Source organism: Mastigoproctus giganteus, chromosome 5, assembly GCF_048544385.1.
Source record: "Mastigoproctus giganteus isolate SK-2022 chromosome 5, ASM4854438v1, whole genome shotgun sequence".
Taxonomy (NCBI): Eukaryota; Metazoa; Arthropoda; class Arachnida; order Uropygi; family Thelyphonidae; genus Mastigoproctus; species Mastigoproctus giganteus.
Genome location: NC_143579.1, coordinates 104782328 through 104806494, shown reverse-complemented (window position 1 = coordinate 104806494; position 24167 = coordinate 104782328). Strand labels below are relative to the sequence as shown.

Genomic DNA, 24167 nt, shown 5'->3' with positions numbered 1-24167 from the left:
CCATCATAGTCGCCTTTACGAAAACAAAAACCCTTCCCTTTACCTCTGATGGTAGTTACCTCCTTGAGTAAATCCCACTTCAACACACTGTGATCACTGCCACCTAGTGGTTCATTTATCTGCAGGTTCTTAATGCATGAAGAGTCACTACTGATAATCAGATCAAGAGTATTGCTCCCTCTTGTTGCCTCACGAACATGCTGGTGTAGAAAACAATCATCCAATAAATCCACAAAAGCCTTGCTAGTGTGCGAGTGACCAAACCACAAATTCCAGTCAATATCTGGGAAATTAAAATTCCCCATTATAAGACTCTCTGATTTACTGGCCCACTCTATTTCCCTGTACAATATCTTATTATACTCATCAGAGTCATTAGGCCTATAGCACACTCCTACTCTCAATTTTGATTTCCTATGCTTATGTCACACCAAACTGATTCGGCACTGCCCTGTCCATCGATGTCGACTGGCTTCACTTCCTTGGACTTTATGTGTTTCTTAATTAATAGCATAACCCCTCCTCCCCTCCTGTCCTGTCTATCCTTTCTATACACATTGTATTCCCCAAATTCCAGTTCCGCATTACTTATATCTGTGGACACCACGTCTCTGATATCCCAACAATATCTGCCTTTGATGTTTTGAGCAATACTTCAAATTCATCAAATTTATTTACCAAACTCCTAGCATTGGTGTACACGCAGGTATACATGCACCTGTTTCTATTCTTAGCTACCCTAACACAACCCATGTGTTTACTTGTAACGCAATGACTACCAGCAGTCTCTGAAATATCCTGCATCTTGTTTTTCAGACTTCTGCTCATTTCAATAGAAGCAGTGCAAGAATCACTTCCACCTCTGCCAGTGGCTACTGTTAATCTATTAGTCCTTGTATCCCCCCCAACTAGCAGTTTTCCGACCCACCTAACACTGCCTCGACAGCATCAGCAAAAATTCTTGCACCCTTTCTATTTAAGTGTATCCCATCCCTGTAGAAGCAATCTCTCCTGTTAACAAGTACAGTCCAGGCTGAAAAAAATTCTACCCCTTGAGCCTTGCACAATCCCTCCAGGGCCGAATTGATCGACAAGGCTCTCATCATATACTCCCTCCTATCGTGTCTGGGCAGAATTGCAGACACTTTCAAGTTCAACCCTAATTCACGGCTTTTTTTCAGCAGTGACCTGTACTTGCTAAGTAATTCCGCCGGTCTCCTACTCTTAATATCATTCGTGCCAACGTGTACAACTATATCACCTTTTGCGCCCTTAAAAGATGATATCCGCTCTACAATGTCATCAACCTTTGCCCCTGGCAGACATACCCTGGTCCTATTCCACCTATCCTTTTTACAAAGCATGTTCCCCGTTTCCCTGACAATAGAGTCACCAACAACTACTAGTTCCTGTGGGACCAGCGCATTCTGCCTAGGGGGCTGCTTCTGTGTTGCCTGATGACCAAGTGCAAGCTCTGGCGTTGATGTGGGCAGCTGAGAGCTTGATGGGCCCCTCAATTTATTTCCTTCGAGGGCATCTACCCTGTCCTTCAAGCTCTCATAAAGGCCCATAACAACGCTGAGTTGTCGCCTGATTTCCTTGCACTCCTTACATCGTGCACACACAAAGACATCCCCCTTGGCAGTATCATGTCCCGTACCCAACTGCTCCGCAAACATCAAGCAAACAGTGCATTTTAATAGACTGTGATTCAGAGGGCAACTGGCCCCCTCAGTTCTCCCCTGAACCACAGCACTCCCATTAGCTTGAGCCTTTTGCTTTGCTGCTCTGGTTAGAGTCATGATTTCAATGTAATTCAATAAAATTTAAAACAAAATTTAAATCCTTAAGTTATATTATATATATATATATATATGGATATATATATTGTTTTTTTTTTTTTTTTTTTTTTTTCGGTATCTAGTGTTCCCTTTATACAACTTCCGTATCACGTGTACCACTATAGTTATGTATTAATTATTTGTTACGATTAAGTCGTTATATATATTTATAGAGTTAAAAATACAATTTAATTGACAATAAAGTTTATCAAGATTAATAGATTTACTGAATAATTGACAATATTATATTATGCACTATACTACACTAAGCTTATGCTATCGTGTAAAAATGGCGGGAATTCACGAACGAGTATCAAGTATGTATTAATTATTTGTTACGTTTGTACTCTAAGTCGTTATATATATATAGTTAAAAGAACAATTTAATTGACAACAACATTTAATTGAGTCTCAGACTGTTTTTAAATTCTATACAGTGGGATCAACTGATGATGTTACCAAGGTTGAATTATAAATGGAAAGCCTTCGAGGACTTATTCTTGGAGGCTACTAGGCTTTTCATATCAACTAAGAAATACTGTTCAGGCCTAAATAGATGTCAGATGAATTAATGAGGCTCGTGGCAGAGAGGAAAAATGTATAGGATGCATATCAATTATCAGGCGAAACAGAAGCCTATCGCATATTTATAATAAGCTGTAATCAAGTCACAAAGAGGTTAGGCAGGCGAAGCTGCCTTCGAGAAATCTTTGGAAAAGGTTGCAAAGAAAAACAGCAAACAGTTCTTTAATTGTGTGAACTCTAGAAGGAAAGGGATGAATCAGATTGGACCACTTAACATAGGTGGGTCGACTATTGATGATCATGCTCAGGTAGCTGATAAACTGATTGAGTATTTTGCATCTACATTCAAACTTAAGAAATTATTCGTGGAGGCGAATGACAGACGTTTATCAAACTCTAACAAGGAGCTAAGTGATTTTTTAATAACTGAGAACCAAGTGGAGGAGAAATTGGTGAAGTTAAACACAAGGAAGGCACCTAGGGTGGAGAGGATCTATCCAGTTATATTAAAGGAGGCAGCAAAGGAATTAAGCGAACCCTTAGCCATAATTGTGAGACGTTCCTTTGACTCAGTGGAGGTCCCCATTGACTGGTGGTGTGCAAATGTGTCACAAATTCCCAAAGAGGATTCAAAAGGCGACACAAGTAACTATAAACCTGTTAGTTTAACTTGTGTTGCAGGGAAAATAATAGAGTCACTGGTTAAAAAAGCATTGCAGGAACATCTAGACATGACTTCAGTAACAGTTAAGACACAGCATGGGTTTGTTAAAGGGAGGTCCAATTCCATTGGATAATATCATGTGGTCACAAAGGGATTGGATGCAAAAAATAATTTTGGTATCATATACTTTGATTTCAGGAAAGCTTTTGATACTGTTACACATGAAAGATTGCTGTGCAAATTGGAGCGGTATGGCATTAAGGGTTATTTGCTGCAATGGTAAAGGGATGGTTCAGTGGGAGACGACAGAGAGTGTTAATCTATGTACACTGCTCTTCGTGGATCTTTGTTATTAGTGGAGACCCCCGAGGGTTCGGTGTTAGGCCAATTGTTCTTTTGCGTACTCATCAATCATATTTATGAAGGTATATCGGGCTTAATGTCCAATTTTGCAGATGATACAAAGGTTGTCAGGGTTGTTAACGACAGTAAAGACACTAAAGTATGCTACTCCAATTGGATCTAGATAAGTTGGGCAAATGGGCTGAAAAGTGGCAACTGAAGTTTAACCTTGATAAACGCAGCGTACTGCATACGGGTAGCAATAACCGAAGTGAAAAGTACCAATTGTGTGGTACTACACTCAGGGAAGTGGAAAGCAAAAAGACCTCGGGGAAATTGTGCAGTCAGATACGAAGTTCGCTGATCAGTGCAGACGGAAATTCCAGGGCAGGTAATGGAGTCTTGTCCATGATATATAGGAATTTTGTTAGCAGGGACAGGGAGGTGATTATTCCATTGTACAAGGCAATGGTCAGACCCCCAACTCGAGTCCTGTGTTTAGGTCTGGAGGCCTCATTTTAGAAAAGATGCACAGTTGCTAAAACGAATACAAGGAAGGGCAACAAGATTGGTGAGGGGAACAAAGGTGAGCACTTACTAAGAAAGGCTTAAGTTATGCAAATTTCAGCGTCTGGAGTGTAGGCGCATGCGAGGTGATCTTGAGGTGTAAGGCCTTGAATGGGTTTCGCAAACTGAATGCTGTTGGAATTCTTCCTCTTGCTCAGATTAAGAACCTGAGGGGCCATAGATTCAAATTGAAGAAAGACAGTTGCAGAATAGATGTGCGAAAGTTTGCCTTTAGCTAGCGGGTAGTTTATTGCTGTTACAGACTTCCATCTTTTGATGTGGAAGTTGATAGCCTAAATAAATTTAAGGCCTGCTGGACCAGCATTTGGAATGAATGGTGGGATGGGGGATTTTTTTTTTTTGTTTCGGCTGGTGCTGCATAAGCTCGCTTTCTTGTATCGTATGCCTCTACTAATGTCTATTCTAATGCTAATACTGTACTTGCTAATTAGTAGCCAACAAAATGTTATATTCCTCCTGAGCTTTGACAACTTCTACAACAGCATGGACTAATGGTACTTTTTAGTCAGGCAAGACTTGTTCTTCTTGTGCTCAAACTGTGTAGCTTGAATCATCCCCAGGGAATTGTATGTTCTGCCCCACGTCATGGCTTAGATCTCTCTACCATTGTGTAGCTGGTTGTTTCGGTCGACTATTTCCATCGGCCATTCATTTGATTAGACCAAATTCCATCCTTATATCATTGCTGAATTCTTCGGTGATCCAGAGTAGATGCTGCAATCTCCTGAATATCCCATTCTGTCATTCTTGTTATTTCTGCTCTTATATTTTTTCTCCCTGGTTGGGGTTTTGATCTCGTGCCGGGTATTGCTACGAAGTACACTGGGTGGTTTTCATGTGTGGTGTTATTGTTGATCGAGGAACTTTCTGATTATCCTACAGGTGTTCCGGATTGCGACTTTCTGGAGTTCTTTGTAGGTGTTCGCCGGGAAACTGTTTGTTGCTAGGTTGTTATGTAAGGTCTTTGGCATCATATCGGCGGTTGACACGATGATCGGAATGTCGCATATGGTAAAGCCCTTTGATCTCCTGTCTTAGGTTCCTGTACTTCCTGATTTTTTCCTTATGAGTTCTCTGCAGTTTTCCAGTGTTGAGCACTGCTATGTCAATCAAATAGGTAGCCTTTACCTTCTCGTCCACAAAGGTTATGTCTCGTCTGGTGTGCGGGATTGTCTTATCCATTTTTTCAACGCGCGGTCCCAGTACAGCTTTTGGGAAGGAGTCTCTAGTACTGCCCAGCTTTTGCACATCGCGTCCAAGAACCACCGCCTCAAAGAGGGGATGAATGCGGATTCCCCAGTCTCTATTAATGGTATTGCTCTCAGAGGAACAAATCCACAAGTTCTCGAGCCATTTGTGGTCCCAAAAGCTGTTATTGTTGACCGGGCACATAAATTTTTGTGACAGCAAATGATCGAAAGCTTGCGGATTTGTTCCTCTGAGAGCAATGCCATTAATAGAAACAGGGGAATCCGCATTCCTCCCCTCTTTGAGGCGGTGGTTCTTGGACGGGATGAGCGGTTCCGCCTGGCACGCTCCCGAACAATTTCCGATTCCAGTGCACATGGTGAGAATACTGTCCATGCTCCTGTAGAAACACGTGCTGAGAACCGTGAGCCTATTGATATTTAGGGATGCGTCGTACTATAAACCTCACTGTTGAAAAAGGAAGCGAATGCCTCTGAAAGCTACAGTGTTTTAGCGCTTTTATTATCCAGTGTTTTATCTACATTGTTTTTTATTATAAATTATTCTTTGCAGTTTAAATTTTCAAATTTTATTGCACAGACAGTTACCTTTTTGCCAGTTTTATCCGCGGAATTATATCATTCTATTTATTTACATCATTATTTTAATAACACAACACTATTTATACTTTTAATAACGGTTGGTGTAGGATTGTGCAGTTATTATGAATATGAATGTTCCCAACCCCAGAGGCCTACTTGAAGATTTGGCCTATCTTGATTCTTAATTCTTCTATCTTCTCTTGAAATCTTTTTTTACCAAGGTGGCAGTTCCTTCTGTTTTTGGTTCTTCTGCTGCTGGGCTCTCGTTTCTCTTCAGTTGATTCCAATGGCTGCTATGATAGCACAGCCATGTAGCTTATTATAATTATTATTGCTCTTTATATTATTTCTCGCTAATTTGGTAGGTTCTACCTCGTGACGGGTATTGCTACGAAGTGTGCAGGGTGGTTGTTGTTATGTTTGGTGTTACTGTTTGTCGAGGAACTCTCTGACTGTCCTACAGGAGTTCAGAATTGCGACTATCTGGAGTTGCTTGTAGGTGTTCTCTGGGAGACCAGACCTATTGCTGCTAGGCTGTTATGTAGATGCTTTGGCACCATACCGGCGGTTGACATGATGATCGGAATGGTCGTTACCTGTTGCATATGATACATCTCTTTGATCTTCTGGCTTAGGTTCGTGTACTTCCTAATTTTTTTCCCATGGGTTTTCTGCTAGTTGCCAATGTTGGGTACTGCTATGTCAATAAAGACCTAGGCAGCCTTTTCCTTCTTGTCCACAAGGGTTATGTCCGGTCTGTTGTGCGGGATAGTCTTAACCATTATTATGGCTCAGTCTGATTACAGCCAGTTGGTTGGGATCTCTAGTACTTCCTTCGTTTCGTACTTGTAGTACGTATTTCCTCGACTGGTATTTCCTTGCTAGCTTCTGATGTATTATCCTGGCTACTCGGTCGTGTCTACGAGGGTATTATTGTTATTATTATTATTATTATTGTTATTGTTGCTCATATACTATTTCTCTCTGATTAGGGATTCCACCTCGTGACGGGTATTGCTACCAATTACACGGTGGTTGTTGTTATATCTGGTGTTATTGTTGGTCGAGGACTCTCTGACTCTCCTACAGGTGTTCAGGATTGCAATTTTTGGAGTTCCTTGTAGGTGTTTGCTGGGAGACCTATTGCTGCTAGGCTGTTATGTAGGGTCTTTGCACCATATGGGTGGTTGACACGATGATTGGGATGGTCGTGACGACAAATATTATTATATTTTTTCATTTACAGAAAGTCCAACAATTGGGAAACACGAGATGGTGCTGGTTTCATTTTGTTGGTATGGTGTGCGTTATTTAAGAATATATGTTTTTTAATTTTTGATTTCGTTTTTAAACATGTAATTTTGTATTATTTAATTTAAAGCCTAGTGCTTTTTTAAAGACGGTCTGATGCCAAAGACGGGTTTTGTACAAATTTGTAGTAATTAATAAATGTAATCTGCCCGAGGTGATGTTTCCACTTCATATTAAAGTTTCATTCCTATAGTGAACCCTCTACCAAAAAGGTCAATTATGACTGTAACAGACGCAACTTCCCTTTTGCATTCATTCAGAGCAAAGGTTAGTATTTTTTTCTAATTTTAGAAACTTATATATATTTTGGGAGTAATTATAGAATTACACTTAAATCTGAAACAATATGCAATGCTTTACATGTACATGGTTGGTATATACGTGAAAACTTCGTCATAGTTTGAACATGCCATCTATCATCAGCTATCAACTTTTAACGGCACAAAAGATGGCATTGTTTTACACGTTACAAATGATGGGATATATGAGTACGATATCTGATGATTTAATTAAAAATTACAGAGTATTATTGAGAAAAAGTAGAGTTAAAATTGAAGGTGGCTGCAAAACCTCCGAGACACAATAGTATGGAGGGTCCTGGAGAGATTATGTAAGGCCCATGGGGTAGAATTTTTTACAGTATGGTATGTGCTTGTTAACAGGAGATACTGTTTTTGTATGGAGGGTAGAAGGGGTGCAAGAATATTTGCTGATGCTATCAAGACAGTGTTAGGAGTCAGAAAACTACTAGCTAGAAGGGATATGCTCACCAATAGGTTAACAGCAGTAGCATTAGGCATAGGTGTAATTGATTCTTGCACTGCTTCTATTGGATTACGAGTAGTCTCTGGCAATGAATGCAAAGATTAACAGTAATAACTTCTTTACTTGTGTAAATATTAAAAAAAAGGGGATACAGCACATTTAGTACACCAGATATGAATGATTTAGCTGTTGATGATGCTACCCAGGTTGCTGACAAACTGAAGACGTCCATGAAGGCATTCTTGGATTCATTGGGAGATATTCTCTGTGGAATGTAGGTGTATGATGTAACCCCAATTCACTAAAGGGCATTAGCATTAGTAGAGGCACATGATGCAAGAAAATAAGCTTATATAGCATCAGCTAAAAAAAAAAAAAAAAACCTTCCCATTTCACACATCCATTCACTTCAAATGCTTGTCTAGTTCTGCTTTGAAGTTATTTTATTTTTCGTCCTCCACTGTGACAGATGGAAGTGTGTTCCAACTATCAACCACCTGCTGGCTAAAGGCAGATATACTCACATCTATTCTACAATTGTCTTTCCTCAATTTGAATTTATGTCCTCTCAGCTGTGTAATCTGAGAAAGAGGAAGAATCCCATCAGCGTTGAGTTTGCGCAAACCATTCAAGACCTTATACACCGCAATTAGATTACCTTGCAGGTGCCCAGTCTCTTGATGTTGCAATTTGCAGAACTTAAGCCTTTCTTGGTAACAGCAACCCTTTCTTCTATTCACCAACCTCATTGCTTTTCTCTGTACTTGTTCCACCAGCTCTACATCCTTCCTAAAATGAAGCCTCCAGACCTGCACAGCACTCGTTACAAGTGTAGATGATATTACCTTGTTATGATGTGCTGTTGATGCCTTCCTCATGGATACACTGTGGGACATTGTTATATGGAAGAACCTGTTTGTTCCCACTGTGCGAGAAGTGGGCATTCTTATGACAAATGTGCCTTTAAGTACTCTAAACCTACTTGTGCCATCTGTTTGGCAGTGAATCATTCTTTGTCACCCTGTATATGAAGCTCATTGTGTGTCTCATTTCAGAGCATGTTGTAGTTTGTTAAGTATAGGGCAGATACTGTTTAGTTCATTGCACTACTGAACTTATTGACTGCTATAGATTGATTGTATGAACTGAAGTTTATACAATCAGTCCTTATGATCTGAACTTTGTTTTTCTTCTACTTCTGTCTTTTCTTCCTTATATTCTCAGTTACTTTTCTGTGTTGCTTTCCTCTCCTAGCTAATTCTTCTCTTTGTTCTTCACCCTTGCCTACTTTCATACACTCATACAGTGTTTTACAGATAAGTATGCTCAGTTAATAGATACAAAACATCTGCACTGGATGGTAGATCCCTGGCCTGACTCCACATGCCAGGGATGGAAACTGTATTGAGTGACTGGCCACTTAGCCTGGCAGGCACAATATGGCCTTAGCAGCCCTTGTGTCATTAAACAACATATCAACCAACTTAGCCTGGCCTACAGTAGCATGTTGTTGCTATAAACTGCCTTAAAAGGAAAAATCATGGTACGTCATATGGGTAGCAATAATCCCGGATTAATGTATCACTCTGTTCTACCCTATTCAGGGTAGTGAGAATGAAAAAGACCTGATGTTAATTGTGCAGTTAGATTTAAAATTCCCTGAGTAGTGCCGACAAGTTTCCAGGACAGCCCATGGAGTTTGGTCAGAGATATACAGGAATTTTGCTAGTAGAGATAAGGCGATTATTCTGTTGTATAAAGTTAGGCTGCATCGTGAGTACTGCACACATGTCTGGAAGCCTCATTTTAAGGAGGATGCTTTTGCATCAATTACTGAAGAAAATTGGATTTCAGCAATTTATTATGTAGAAAAAATTATTCAAGATTATAAGGAGTCTACTGGCCCATTGGATGATGCTGTGGAACGACTTGTAATTAATGTCACCAAGCGACTCTTCGGAAAGCAAAGATGAAGATTCTCTTCCACTGTCAGATTGACATTATCAAATATAAAGGAACCTTTTCAGGACTATGAAATATTGGAAAAGAACAGGAAAGTCACTTGATCTGTCTGAGTTAGCTGTTGATGACGCTGCTCAGGTTGTGGACAAATTCAATAGGTATTTTGCATCTACATTCATACAGAATTCTTTAGGGTAGGGGATGCCAGAAGTTTATAAAACTCTAATGAGGAGCTAAACGACTTTGTAATAACCGGAAGGAAAGTGGAGGAGAAATTGTTGAGGATGGACATTAAAAAAGGCACCTAGGGTGGATGGAATCCATCCAATTATATTAAGGGAGGCAGCAAAGGAAGTAAGCAAACCCTTAGCCATAATTATGAGATCATCTTTGATCTCATAATTATGGCTTAGGGTTTAATCTATCAACTTCCACAACAACAGATGGAAGTCTGTTCCAGCTACCCGTTGGCTAAAGGCAAACTTCCACACATCTATTCTACAACTGTCTTTCCTCAATTTGAATCTATGCCCCCCTCAGGTGTTGAGCAAGTGGAAGTATCCCATCAGTAATGAGCCTGCTCAAACCATTCAAGGCCTTATACACCTCAATCAGATCACCTCACAGGTGTCTAGTCTCCAGATGCTGCAACTTGCAGAACTTTCTTCATAAGCACACCCCTTTGTTCCTCTCACCAATCGTGTTGCCCTTCTCTGACATGAGTATGGAATGACTGGTTAAAGTAGTAAAGCAGAACAATTTGAACAGACATGCAATTATACTGCAGTTATGATGTGGCTTTGCCAAGGGGTAGTCTAGTCTAACCAATCTCATAGGTTACTATGATGCAGTGACCAAGGAACTGGATGCAAAAAATAATTTTGACAACATATACTTAGATTTTAGGAAGGCTTTTGATACTGTAGCACATAAAAGACTGCTGTACAAACTGGAGCAATGTTGCATTAAGGTAGGGTTGCCATATGTTTTGTATATATGGGAATGTTACCATATTGAGGTCTTGTGTCCCGTATGCCATGCAAATTGTCCAGTATTTATTAAAAAGGCAATCAAATGTAAGATAATTAGTGTAAAAGTAATTGAACACGTGAACACTCATTCATGTGGCCCAAGTCCATGATTCAGCCTATGATTACATACAGACATGGGCAGTGTCTTTTCAAACGGTCTCCATCTTCAAGTGGAAGTGTCTAAACAATATTCTGAATTGGGAATCTGCCAAAGTCCCTTCTTTATCTCCAAGAAAAAAACATAGATATGGGAAATTCAAACATGTATTTTGATCAGGTTATTTATCTCAGAGATTACATAGAGAAAAATAAACTGTCAGATGATAAAGAATGGAATGAAATGAATATGCGACAGAAGCGGTTCAAGTTTTTTTAAGGAAGCAAAATACAATGAGCAGAAATCAGGGCTAATAAAATTATGTGAGTACATTTTTGCCTTTCCAGGCCACAATGCCTCTGTAGAAAGAATATTTTCTTTGATGAAGGTGCAGTGGATGATGGACGAGAGAAACCGACTGTCTCCTGATACTGTTGAAGCTATTCTTCAGATTTTTTGTAATTTTAACTTAAGCTGTGCAGAAATTTTACAAATTTGTTAAAAATGAGAAAGCCTTCCTCAAAAATGTGAAATGCTCAGAGAAGTATGACTGGTATGGCAAAAAATAAAATAAAACTGGTACTTTAATTGGTTTGGATTTTATTTTATTGTTACAATTACAATTAAATTTTAGTATACAGGTAGTTCTCAACTTTACGAGTTAATTCGTTCCTGGCACGTGCTTGTAAAGCGAAAACTCGTAAAGTGGTTTTGTTATTTGGTTTTTTTTTTTTTAGGAGCATTAGCAACTAAGGCCATATTGCTCCGGGAATATGCGGTAGTCATTCCCTGACCTTTCCGCATCCTCCGTATTTGGTGGTGACGGGCTCGAACCCCGGTCTAATCAAGAAGCGTGTGCTACGCACTGCTGCTCCTTCCCACCTGGCTACGGAGGCGCCCAATCGTAAAGTGGGAATTTATTTCATAGACATAAGGTTAAAAATAGGGGTTACGTTCTCAGCAATGAAATTAGTTAACTAATTAGTTTATGTTTAAACAATGATTGATTTATTCAAAGAAATGAAAACGTGGCCTGTAAAATCAAGCAAGTTATAATAATAGAGAAATTATTTACGACTTACAAATGTTAAAGAATGTTTATTCTTCATCATCATCGACTAAATGCACACTTATTATTGGCTTGGCACTCGTTGGTTTGCTGCACAAAGAGTCTTCTTCTTCAGAAATGTTTCAAGAGGCATTTGTTTCCAAGATAATCTCTTTTAATTATAAATTTCATGATTGCAAGCATAAGCATTTTTTGATGGCACACAAAAATTGCAACTAACACGATTCGCGTGTAGTACTAAGTTTACAGGATACCTGTAACCCTCTAAGTATCCTGTTCCCCTCTAGGGGCTTAGATGGGAACAGGTATCCTGTGTGTTATCAGACACTCAGCCTAAAACACTGATGGATCCAATATCTCTCTATTACAGAAGATTTAGGAGAAGTCCGGTTGGCCTGCCTCCCTAAAATCCACTCATGCACACCTTCTTGATGGTAAGCCCTGTTACGTCACTTAGGTGGCAACGAACGTGTAGAGTGGTTCTCTTCAAGACACCTGGTCAGCGTGAAGAGGAAAAGACCAAACCCATATGACAGCACGACAAAACAAATGGCCCTCAGTCCCCAGCAGCTTTCACTCTCCCTCTTACGGCAGCAAGAGGATCAGAGTGGAAGCAGAGGGTGCTAAGAATCTCTGGGTACAACCAGGCTGACATGCACGGAAACTGAACTTGGCCTGTTATAACGTAAGATCACTCATCAGTGAAGACAGGATATTAGAGCTGGAAAAGGAATTAGAAAATGTGAATTGAAATATCGGCGGTTTGGCTGAAACGAGAAGAAGAAATGAATCACTTATAAGTTTATCAAGTGGAATTCTGCTGTACACCAATGGAAACAGTGAAAGGAGTGAAGGTGGAGTTGGGTTTCTGATCCATAAAGATTTTAAAAACAACATTTTGGAATTCAAAAGTATATCACCAAGGGTGTCAAGACTAATACTCAAGATTTCTAAGAGGTACAAGCTAAAGATTATAATGATTTATGCACCAACATCGAGCCATGATGATGAAGAGGTTGAAGAAATGTACACCGAAATTGAGAGTCTTCTAGATGAGCAGAAAACCCACTACACTATTATTATGGGGGACTTCAATGCTAAGGTTGCAAAAAGGCAAAACAGCGCAGAAAGAGGAACTATAGGAAATTTTGGAATAGGTGAAAGAAATAAAAGAGATGAAAGACTTGTGAAATTTGCGGAATCTCAAGGACTGTCAGCAATGAACACTTTTTTCAAGAAAAGGGTGAACAGAAAGTGGACATGGAAGAGTCCAAATGGATTAACAACTAATGAAATCGACTTCAACCTCACTAACAGAAGATATATTGTGAATGATGTTACTGTCCTGAATAAGGTAAATGTTGGAAGTGATCACAGAATGGTAAGATGCACACTTGATATAGATGTAGGAAAGGAAAGGAAAAAACTGACTCGAGTAAATAATACAAAGGTCTTTGAAATAACAGAGGAAGAGGAGAAAAAGCAGTATGTACTGGAACTTAAGAACAAGTTTGAGCTTCTGCAGACTGCTCAGGACCAAGATATCGACGAGGAATATTACAACTTTCTGAAAGTGATAAAGCTCAAGAAACCTATTGGGAAAAAAAATTAGTCAAGAAACACTTGTCATGATGAACCGAAGACGACAAATGAAGAACAAGAAAAACACTGACAGGGAGAAAATTGAGTATACTGATTTATGCAAAGCCATTAGAAAGAGACTCAGAGAGGACATAAGAAGATTTAATACAAGAAAAGTAGAACAAGCATTAAAGGAAAACAGAGGATTTAAATCAGCAACCATCAGCAGTAATCCAGAAAGACAAATGATACTGAAACTGAAGAATAGCGATGGTGTACTTATAAACAGCAGAGAAGGCATAATTCAAATAGCAGAAGACTACTATAGAGAATTATACAAGGAGCTAAGGAATGATGCCAGCAGTGGGGAAGATGGATTGCAAAGTAGCAACACATACGACATACCCGATATTCTTCCTGATGAGGTAGAACATGCATTGAAGAAAATGAAGAATCAGAAAGCCCCGGGGAAAGATGAAGTTACTGTAGAGTTGTTAAAATTGGGAGGAAGAGACATAACACAAAAACCGGCAAGGCTCTTCACAAAGTGCATTAGAAGAGTTGTAACGCCTAAGCAGTGGAATAATGCAATCATAGGTTTGCTGCATAAGAAAGGAGATAAATCATAAATTGGAAATTATAGACCAATTAGCTTGTTATCCCACATCTACAAGTTGTTCACAAGGGTCATTACTTATAGATTAGAAAGAATACTTGATGAGAATCAACCTTCACGTAATATCACAGCTAATGGAGAAAGCAAATGAATATAAAACACCATTATGCCTGGCATTTGTGGATTATGAAAAGGCATTTGACTCCATACAGCATAAGGCAATGTTTCGGGCACTGGAAAGACAAGGCATAGTTACCCCATATGTTATGATTTTGAAGAAAATATATGAGAGTGCTACCTCCTTTATTAGACTAGACAAAGACAGTAGGAAATTTAAAATCGAGAAAGGAGTTCGACAAGGAGACACAATATCTCCGAAGCTGTTTACTGCTGAACTTGAGGAAGCTTTCAGAAGATTAGACTGGTAGCAGAAAGGAGCCAATGTGAACGGAGAGTACCTAAACCATTTACGATTTGCAGATGACATTGTTGTCATAAGCCACGATCCCAAAGAATTAGAAGAAAATCTTAATCAGTTATGCACAGCTAGTAAGGATTTTGGACTAAAGATGAATATGGCTAAAACAAAAGTAATGATGAACAAGTATGCCACAGAAAGGGAAATAATGATTGAAGGAGCAGTAATTGAAAAGGTGGAGTCATGTACTTATCTGGGACAAGTTATTAGCTCTAATAATGATAAATGGCTGGAAGTCAAGAGAAGAATAAATTTTGGATGGAAAGCATTCAGGAAATATAGTCACATACTAAAGAGCAATATCCCAGTTTGTCTGAAACGTAAAATAATGAACCAATGTATACTCCCCACCATGACTTATGGAAGTGAAACTTTGGCACTCACCAAAAGAATGGAAGAGAAGCTGAGAACTACACAGCGAAGAATGGAACGAATTATATTGGGAATCAGACTGTTAGATAAGAAGAGAAACACATGGATTAGGCAGCAAACTCAAGTAAAGGACATTCTTATCAAAACTAAAGAACTAAAATGGTCTTGGGCAGGACACATAGCTCGAAGACACTATGACAGATGGACTAAGAAAATAACAGAATGCTACTCAAGAGGAGCTAGAAGAAAACCTGGAAGACAAAGGAGGAGATGGATAGATGAAATTCATGAGTTTTTGGGTAGTAAATTGATGGCCAATGCTCAAAAGAGAAGGAACTGGAAAGTTGCTGGAGAGGCCTTCATCCTGCAGTGGATTGAAAATGGCTGATGATGATGACTAAGTTGACAAAGCTTCAAAAAAAAGGAATGCAGAGAAGATTCTGAAAATTTATTTATGTATTTTATACGATTGAAGATTTCAATAAAGGGGAAGCACATTTCACCATAATAACGTTAAAACCCACACAATTCCAACTATCGGTATTTTTGCAAATGCAAGAAGATCGAGTTTACTGCTTGTTTATAATTGCTTGCAGTAACAGAAAAGCCCAATAAAAGCGGAAAGTGAAAATTGTTTTTATTGTTTTATGGTCGTGACCTCCAGAAATGTGCTTTAGAAAAATATCACAAAGGTGTTTAAAATTGATTCTTATTACTAGGGTTCGGATTTTTGTATTATCATATTCATTTTTCGTATACATAAAGGCTTGAAACTTAGTGTGTCCATGTTACATGGTCTGAGGATTGTGAAGAAGAGTGTTTATAATTTCATATTTCATCATATTTTACACATTTCATAATTTCCAAAAATGTATGAAATATCATATTTAATAGCATATTGTATACTTGTTGACATAAAACTTTCATTTTTCGTCTCTTACGGTAATTGACAAATTATTTATCAAATTGATTTAAAATATATTTCTAAAAACCCGTGGGAATTTACATTTAATCATTTCACATTCCAGCGCGGGTGGGCATGTGCAGCTGAATCCCAAAGTTATTTAGATTGGCGCTTTTAGTCACTCACAATGACACCGTAGTGTAATTTTAGCTATAATTTAAAACTTTACAGTAGTTTTGCCTTATACTGAGTTCAGCGAATTATTCGTTCAACTTATTTTATACAGTAGAAACTTCAGCTGTTGGCGAAATGAAGCCAAAATCGAGCAAAATAAGTAACCCGAGAGAAAAGTACCAACTGTGTGGAACTACACTTAAGGTGGTAGAAAACGAAAAAGACCTGGGAGTAATTGTGCAGTCAGATATGAAGTTTTCTCAGCAATGCAGACAGGCTGCCAAGGCATGTCATGGGGTTTTGTCAATGACATATAGGAATTTTGCTAGCAGGGAAAAGGAGGTGATTGTCCCTCTGTATAAGGCAATGGTCAGGCCACACCTTGAGTACTGCGTACAGGTCTGAAGGCCTCATTTTAGGAAGGATGTCGATTTGCTTGAGCGTGTACAGAGAAGGGCAACAAGATTGGTGAGGGGAATGAAGGGATCCTCTTACCAAGAGAGCATTAGCATTAGTAGAGGCATTTGATGCAAGAAAGCAAGCTTATGCAGCATCAGCCAAAAAAAAAAAAAATACCCACTTCCACTTCACCCCTCTGTTCGTTCAAAATACCTGTCCAGCTGAGCCTTAAACTTATTTAGGCTATCAACCTCCACCACAAGGGATAAAAGTCTGTTCCACCAACCAACCACGCGCTGGCTAAAGGCAAATTTCTGCACGTCTATCCTACATCTGTCTTTCCTCAATTTGAATTTATGCCCTCTCAGGTGATTTTTCTGAGCTAGAGGAAGAATCCCATCAGCATTGAGCATGCTTAAACCATTCAAGGCTTTATACACCTCTATCAGATCACCTCGCTGGTGCCTAGTCTCCAGACGCTGTAATTTGCAAAACTTAAGCCTTTCTTCGTAAGAGCACCCCTTTCTTCTATTCACTAATCTTGTTGCCCTTCTATGTACTCATTCCAGCAGCTCTACATCATTCTTGAAATGAGGCCTCCAGACCTGTATACAGTACTCTAGGTATGGCCTGACCATTGCCTTGTACAATGGAATAATCACCTCCTTATCCCTGCTGGAAAAATTCCTGTATATCATTGACAATACTCCATGAGCTACTCTTGCAGCCCGTCTGCACTGCTCAGAGAACTTCATATCTGCCTGCACAACCACCCCCAAGTCCCTTTCATTCTCTACCACTGTCAGTGTAGTACCACAGAGTTGATACGTTGCTCTGGGGTTGCTGTTTCCCATGTGTAGTACTTTGACAAATATAATGTTAAACTTCATTTGCCACCTCTCAGCCCATCTGCTCAACCTTTCCAGATCCTGTTGCAGCAGCATAGTGTCAGTAGTGTCCTTGACAACCCTGCCAACCTTTGTATCGTCTGCAAACTTGGACATTAAGCTTGATATACCATCATCAATATCATTTATAAATACAGAAAACAATAATGGACCCAACACTGAGCCCTGAGGGACTCCACTAATAACATTAGTCCACGATGAGCAGTGTCCATTGATTACCACTCTCTGTCTTCTCCCCCTCAACCACCCCTTTATCCATAGCAGCAATTTGCCTCCAATGTCACACTGCTCCAATTTGTGTAGCAGTCTTCCATGTGCAACAGTATCAAAAGCCTTTCTAAGATCCAAGTATATAATAACAAAGTTATTCCCTGCATCCAGTTCTTTTGTGACTGCATCATTGTATCCAATCAAGTTGGTCAGGCAAGACTTCCCCTTAACAAAACCATGCTGTGTCTGAGCTATAACTGAAGTCTTGTCTAAATGATCCTGCAGTGCTTCTTTAACCAGTGCCTCCATTAATTTTCGTGGAACAGAAGTTAAGCTCACAGGTCTATAATTACTTGTGTCAGCCTTTGATCCTCCTTTGTGAATTGGGGGTCACATTTGCACATTTCCAGTCTATGGGTACCTCCCCTGAGTCCAAGGAAGCTCTCATAATTATGGCTAAGGGTTTGCTTACTTCCTTTGCTTGCCTCCTTTAATATAACTGGATAGATCCCATCCACCCCAGGTGCCTTTCTTGTGTTTATCTTCAACAGTTTCTCCTCCACTTTACTCCCAGTTATTTCAAGATTCTGTAGCTTACTGCTAGAGTTGAATACACCTCTGGCATTCCCCTTGCTGAATAACTCCTCATGTGTGAATGTCAATGCAAAATATTCATTTAGTTTGTTAGCTACCTGAGCAGGATCATCAACAGTTGACCAATCAATATCAAGTGGACCAATCTGATTCATCCCCTTCCTTCTAGAGTTTACATAAGTAAAGAACTCTTTGCTGTTTTTCTTTGCATCCCTTGCCAAGGATTTCTCATAATCTGCCTTCGCCTGCCTAACCTCCTTTGAAACTTGGTTGCATATCAACTTGTATCTATCATAGGCTTCTGTGTCATGTGTTAATTTGTAAGTATCCCATGTATTTTTCTTCTCTGCCATATGCCTCATTAATTCATCTGACATCCATTTTGGCCTAAACCTTGAACAATATTTCTTAGTTGGTATGTAAAGCCTAGTAGCTTCCAAGATAAGTTCTTTGAATGCTTCCCATTTTGAATTTGCTGTTGGTAACATCATCAGTTGGTCCCACTGTATAGAATTTAAATACTGTCTCAGTCCATCGTAGTCGCCTTTACGGAAGCAATAACCCTTCCCTTTACCCCTAATGGTAGTTACCTCTTTGAGTAAATCCCACTTCAGCACACTGAAGTGGGATTTACTGCCACCTAGTGGTTCATTTATCTGCAGATTCTTAATGCATGAAGAATCACTGCTGATAATCAAATCAAGAGTATTACTCCCTCTAGTTGCCTCCCGAACATGCTGATGTAGAAAACAATCATCCAATAAATCCACAAAAGCCCTGCTAGTGTGTGAGGTAACCAGCCCCCAAATTCCAGTCAATATCTGGGAAATTAAAATCCCCCATTATAAGACTCTGATTTACTGGCCCACTCTATTTCCCTGTACAGTTTCTTATTATACTCATCAGAGTCATTAGGCCTATAGCACACTCCTACTCTCAATTTTGATCTCCCAGTGCTTATGTCACACCAAACTGACTCAACACTGCACTGTCCAACGATGTCGACTGGCTTCACTTCCTTGGTTTTTATGTGTTTCTTAACTAACAGCATAACCCCTCCCCCCTTCCTATCCTGTCTATCCTTTCTGTAGACGTTGTACTCCCCAAATTGCAGTGCTGCATCCCTTATATCTGTGTGACACCACGTCTCTGATATGCCAACAATATCTGCCTTTGATGTTTTGAGCAATACATCAAATTTATTTACTAAACTCCTAGCATTGGTGTACACGCAAGTATACCTGCACCTGTTTCTATTCTTAGCTACCCTAACACAACCCATGTGTTTACTTGTACCGCAATGGCTCCCAGCAGTCTCTGAAATACCATGCATCTCTGAAATACCATGAAATATCATAGATATTTCATGGTATTTCAGGCTTCTGCTCATTCTAATAGAAGCAGTTCAAGAATCTCTTTCACCTCTGCCAGTGGCTACTGTCAATCTATTGGTCTTTGTCTCCCCCCAAGCTAGCAGTTTTCCGACCCACCTAACAATGCCTCGGTAGCATCAGCAAATATTCTTGCACCCTTTCTATTTAAGTGTATCCCATCCCTGTAGAAGCAATCTCTCCTGTTAACAAGTACAATCCAGGCTGAAAAAAATTCTACCCCTTGAGCCTTGCACAATCTTTCCAGGGCCGAATTGATCGACAAGGCTCTCATCATATACTCCCTCCTATCGTGTCTGTGCAGAATTGCAGACACTTTCAAATTCAACCCTAAGGCTTAAGTTCTGCAAACTGCAGTGGCTGGAGACTAGGCACCTACTCGGTGATCTGATTGAGGTGTATAAGGCCTTGAATGGGTTGAGTACGCTGAATTCTGATGGGATCCTTCCACTTGTTCAGATTATGAACCTAAGGGGCATTAATTCAAATTAAGAAAAGACAGATGTAGAATAGATGTGTGGAAATTTGCGTTTAGCCAGCGGGTGGTTAATTGCTGGAACAAACTTCCATCTGTCATTGTGGAAGTTGATAGATTGTATAAATAAGGAGGAACTGGACATTTGGAGGGAATGGTGCAATTTCTTTTTTTTTTTTTTTTGATTTTTTTTGCCTGATGCTGCTGCATAAGCTCATACACTTGCTTTCTTGCATCACCTGCTACTACCAAAATTGAGCTTTTTAGAAAATGGATTTCTTTTGTAGAAGAGTCTAAAGACACGTACCAAACGGATGGAAAAATAATATATTGCAACGTGTGCAATAAAGAGGTACAGAAATCAATTAATATATATAATATCAGTGTAGATACACCATAGATAACTTAAAGAACAACTACGATAGTAGTGTGAAAGGCATCATTTTGTCTGTATCTCAATTGTGCTCTTCCTTCACAACGAGTTGCCCATGAATTACACTATCTCGAATAAGTAACGCTTTACTGATAGAGAAGACTATTGTTACTTATTCTCAGTGAATACCATCACCCAGACGGCACCATTTTAAAGCTAGTTGGCTTTTCATTGGGGGGCGGCGGTAAGACAAGTAATAACAGTCACAGTCTTCTCTATTAGTGAAGCGATACTTATTTGAGGTAGTGCAATATATGGGCAACTCGTTTTGAAGGAAGAGCACAATATGAGATACAGACAAAATTATGTCTTTCACACTACTATCGTATTTGTTATTTAAGAGTTATCTATGGTGTATCTACACCAATATTATATAGAATCTTTAACTCTTAAATATTATGCCTTGTTGAATTTAGTTTATTTAAGTAAATTAATTAATTACCTGGTAATAGATCTATCATAATTTTTTATTTTTGGATGCTTCGATATGTGGACATTTCAAATTTAATTCTCATGCATATTTAGTTTTTTCATATAAATCGAAAAATAATAATTTTTATAAATAAACTTAAATAAATATATAAATACATTTTTAAGGTTCTATGCCCAAAAGTATCTCAATAACAACAGTATAATGTTAATGCTTTCATGAAGCGAACGTAAGGAGAATTTCAGGGGGGGGGGGTGCTACACAGCAGCTGCTCACTGCAGAAAACCAAAAAACACCAGATCCATTCTTTGCCGATTTATGCCAAGCAATGGTTGCCGCAAACATTCCTTGGAACAAAGTGAACAATCCGATCTTCAAAAGCTTCTTGGAAATATACTGCTCCTGAAAAATTCCTGACAAATCAACGTTACGGAAAAATTACCCTGAGGACTGCTATAAATCCGTATGCTCTCATTGATTTCATTAAATAATTTATTATTTAATAAAATCCAAAATACTGAACACTGTGTAGGCTATATTTTAATTAATTTATTTATTTACTTATTACCTGCAGTGTCTAAACAATATTTGTGAAGATATTGGAAGCAGCTGTGTGTGTGGGATTCAGTTGATGAAACCCCAGATTGTGAAGGATATAGCTAATTTTATTGTTGGAAAGCTTGATTCAGATGAACCATCTAAATCGTATCTCAAAGGTTCTGGATAAAACTAATCATGCAACTCTTGCTAGATTCACCTTTTGCAGTGATGCATCTGTATCATGGTAGCCAGTGCTATGTTGCCATTTTTTAATAAAGTCCCTGTGTACCATTTTGTTTCCGTTTTTGTGTCGGTGTTGTTTCCTTCATCATTTCTGTACCTCACGAAGTTCCTATGGTATGCTTTTCGCATATGCAAAATTTCCCAAGTTTTAGAGGATACAGCAATTGAAGGACTTCCTCTAGCTCTCAATGTCATTAAGGTGTTTAATTTTGCGCGATCACATCTTGTGATGTTGAGAGGTCCTTCTCTGCTTACAAGCGAATATTAGCAGATGATAGAAGGAAATTAACTCCAAAACATTTGGAGTGGATACAGGTATTGCAATGCGATGGAAAGTACTTAGCCACAAGTGTTAGTAGCCTAGTACCTTAGCCTATACATTTTGGTTTTTGTATGTTTAAAAAAAATATTTTAATGTTGTTGACTCTATTGTCAGGGAAATGGGGAACATGCTTTGTAAAAAGGATAGGTGGAACAGGACCAGGGTATGTCTGCCAGGAGCAAAGGTTGATGACGTTGTAGAGCTGATATCATCTTTTAAGGGCACAAAAGGTGATATAGTTGTACACGTTGGCACTAATGATATTAAGAGTAGGAGACCGGCAGAATTATTTAACAAGTACAGGTCACTGTTGAAAAAAGCCGTGAATTAGGGTCGAATTTGAAAGTGTCTGCAATTCTGCCCAGACACGATAGGAGGGAGTATAGGATGAGAGCCTTGTCGATCAATTCGGCCCTGGAAAGATTGTGCAAGGCTCAAGGGGTAGAATTTTTTTTCAGCCTGGTCTGTACTTGTTAACAGGAGAGACTGCTTCTACAGGGATGGGATATACTTAAATAGAAAGGGTGCAAGAATATTTGCTGATGCTATGGAGGCAGTGTTGGAAGGTCGGAAAACTGCTAGCTTTGGGGGGGATACAAGGACTAATAGATTAACAGTAGCCACTGGCAGAAGTGAAAGCGATTCTTGCACTGCTTCTATTGGAATGAGCAGAAGCCTGGAAAACAAAATGAGGGAATTTCAGAGACGGCGGAGTCATTGCGGTACAAGTAAACACATGGGTTGTGTTAGGGAAGCTAAGAATAGGAACAGGTGCTTGCATGTACACCAATGCTAGGGTTCGGTAAATAAATTTGATGAATTTGAGGTATTGCTCAATAGATCAAAGGCAGATATTGTTGGGATATCAGAGTCATGGTATCACACAGATATAAGGAATGCAGAACTGGAATTTGGGGAGTACAACGTGTACAGAAAGGATAGAAAGGGAGGAGGGGTTATGCTATTCGTTAAGAAACACATAAAATCCAAGGAAGTGAAGCCAGTAGACATCGCTGGACAGTGCAGTGTCGAATCAGTTTGGTGTGACATAAACATTGGGAGATCAAAATTGAGAGTAGGAGTGTGCTGTAGGCCTAGTGACTCTGATGAGAATAATAAATCACTGTACAGGGACATAGAGTGGGCCAGTAAATCAGAGAGTCTTATAATGGGGGATTTTAATTTCCCAGATATTGACTGGAATTTGTTGGTTGGTCACTCACACACTAGCAAGGCTTTTGTGGATTTATTGGATGATTGTTTTCTAAATCAGCATGTTTGGGAGGCAACTAGAGGGAGTAATACTCTTGATTTGATGATCAGTAGTGATTCTTCATGCATTAAGAATCTGCAGATAAAGGAACCACTAGATGGCAGTGATCACAGTTTGCCAAAGTGGGTTTTGCTCAGAGGTAACTGCCATCAGGGGTAAAGGGAAGGGTTTTTGCTTTCGCAAAGGTAACTATGATGGTCTTACACAGTATTTAAATTCTATACAGTGGGACCAACTGATGATGTTACCAACAGCAAATTCAAAATGGAATGCATTCAAAGAACTTATTTTGGAAGCTTTACATACCAACTAAGAAGGTCGGAAAACTGCTAGCTTTGGGGGGATACAAGGACTAATAGATTAACATTAGCCCCTGGCAGAAGTGGCTGGCACTGTTCAAGGTTTAGGCCTAAATGGATGTCAGATGAACTAATGAGACATATGGCAGAGAAGAAAAATGCATGGGATACATATAAATTAACATGTGACACAGAAGCCTATGATAGATATAAGTTGATCTGTAACCAAGTTACAAAGGAGGTTAGGCAGGCGAAGGCAGATTACGTGAAATCTTTGGCAAACAATGCAAAGAAAAACAGCAAAGGTTCTTTACTTATGTAAACTCTAGAAGGAAGGGGATGAATCAGATTGGTCCACTTGATATCGATGGTTCAACTGTTGATGATCCTCCTCAGGTAGCTAACAAACTAAATGAATATTTTGCATCGACATTCACACATGAGAAGTTATTCAGCGAGGGGAATGCCAGAGGTGTATTCAACTCTGTCAGTAAGCTAGATAATCTTGTAATAACTGAGAGTAAAGTGGAGGAGAAATTG

At 39.3% G+C, this 24167-nt stretch overlaps 1 protein-coding gene across 2 annotated transcripts in view; it reads left to right on the top strand.

Annotated features, from left to right (window-relative positions):
- Positions 1-7043: 7043 nt before the first annotated feature.
- The window catches only part of LOC150085605 (uncharacterized), a 400641-nt gene continuing 383517 nt past the window's right edge, over positions 7044-24167 (top strand). For both annotated transcript variants that reach the window (XM_090373388.1, XM_090373387.1), the window contains exon 1: positions 7044-7328. In XM_090373388.1, coding sequence (XP_090229514.1) covers positions 7281-7328 — 48 coding nt within the window. In that variant the 5' untranslated portion in view covers positions 7044-7280. The remainder of the gene's footprint in view (positions 7329-24167) is intronic.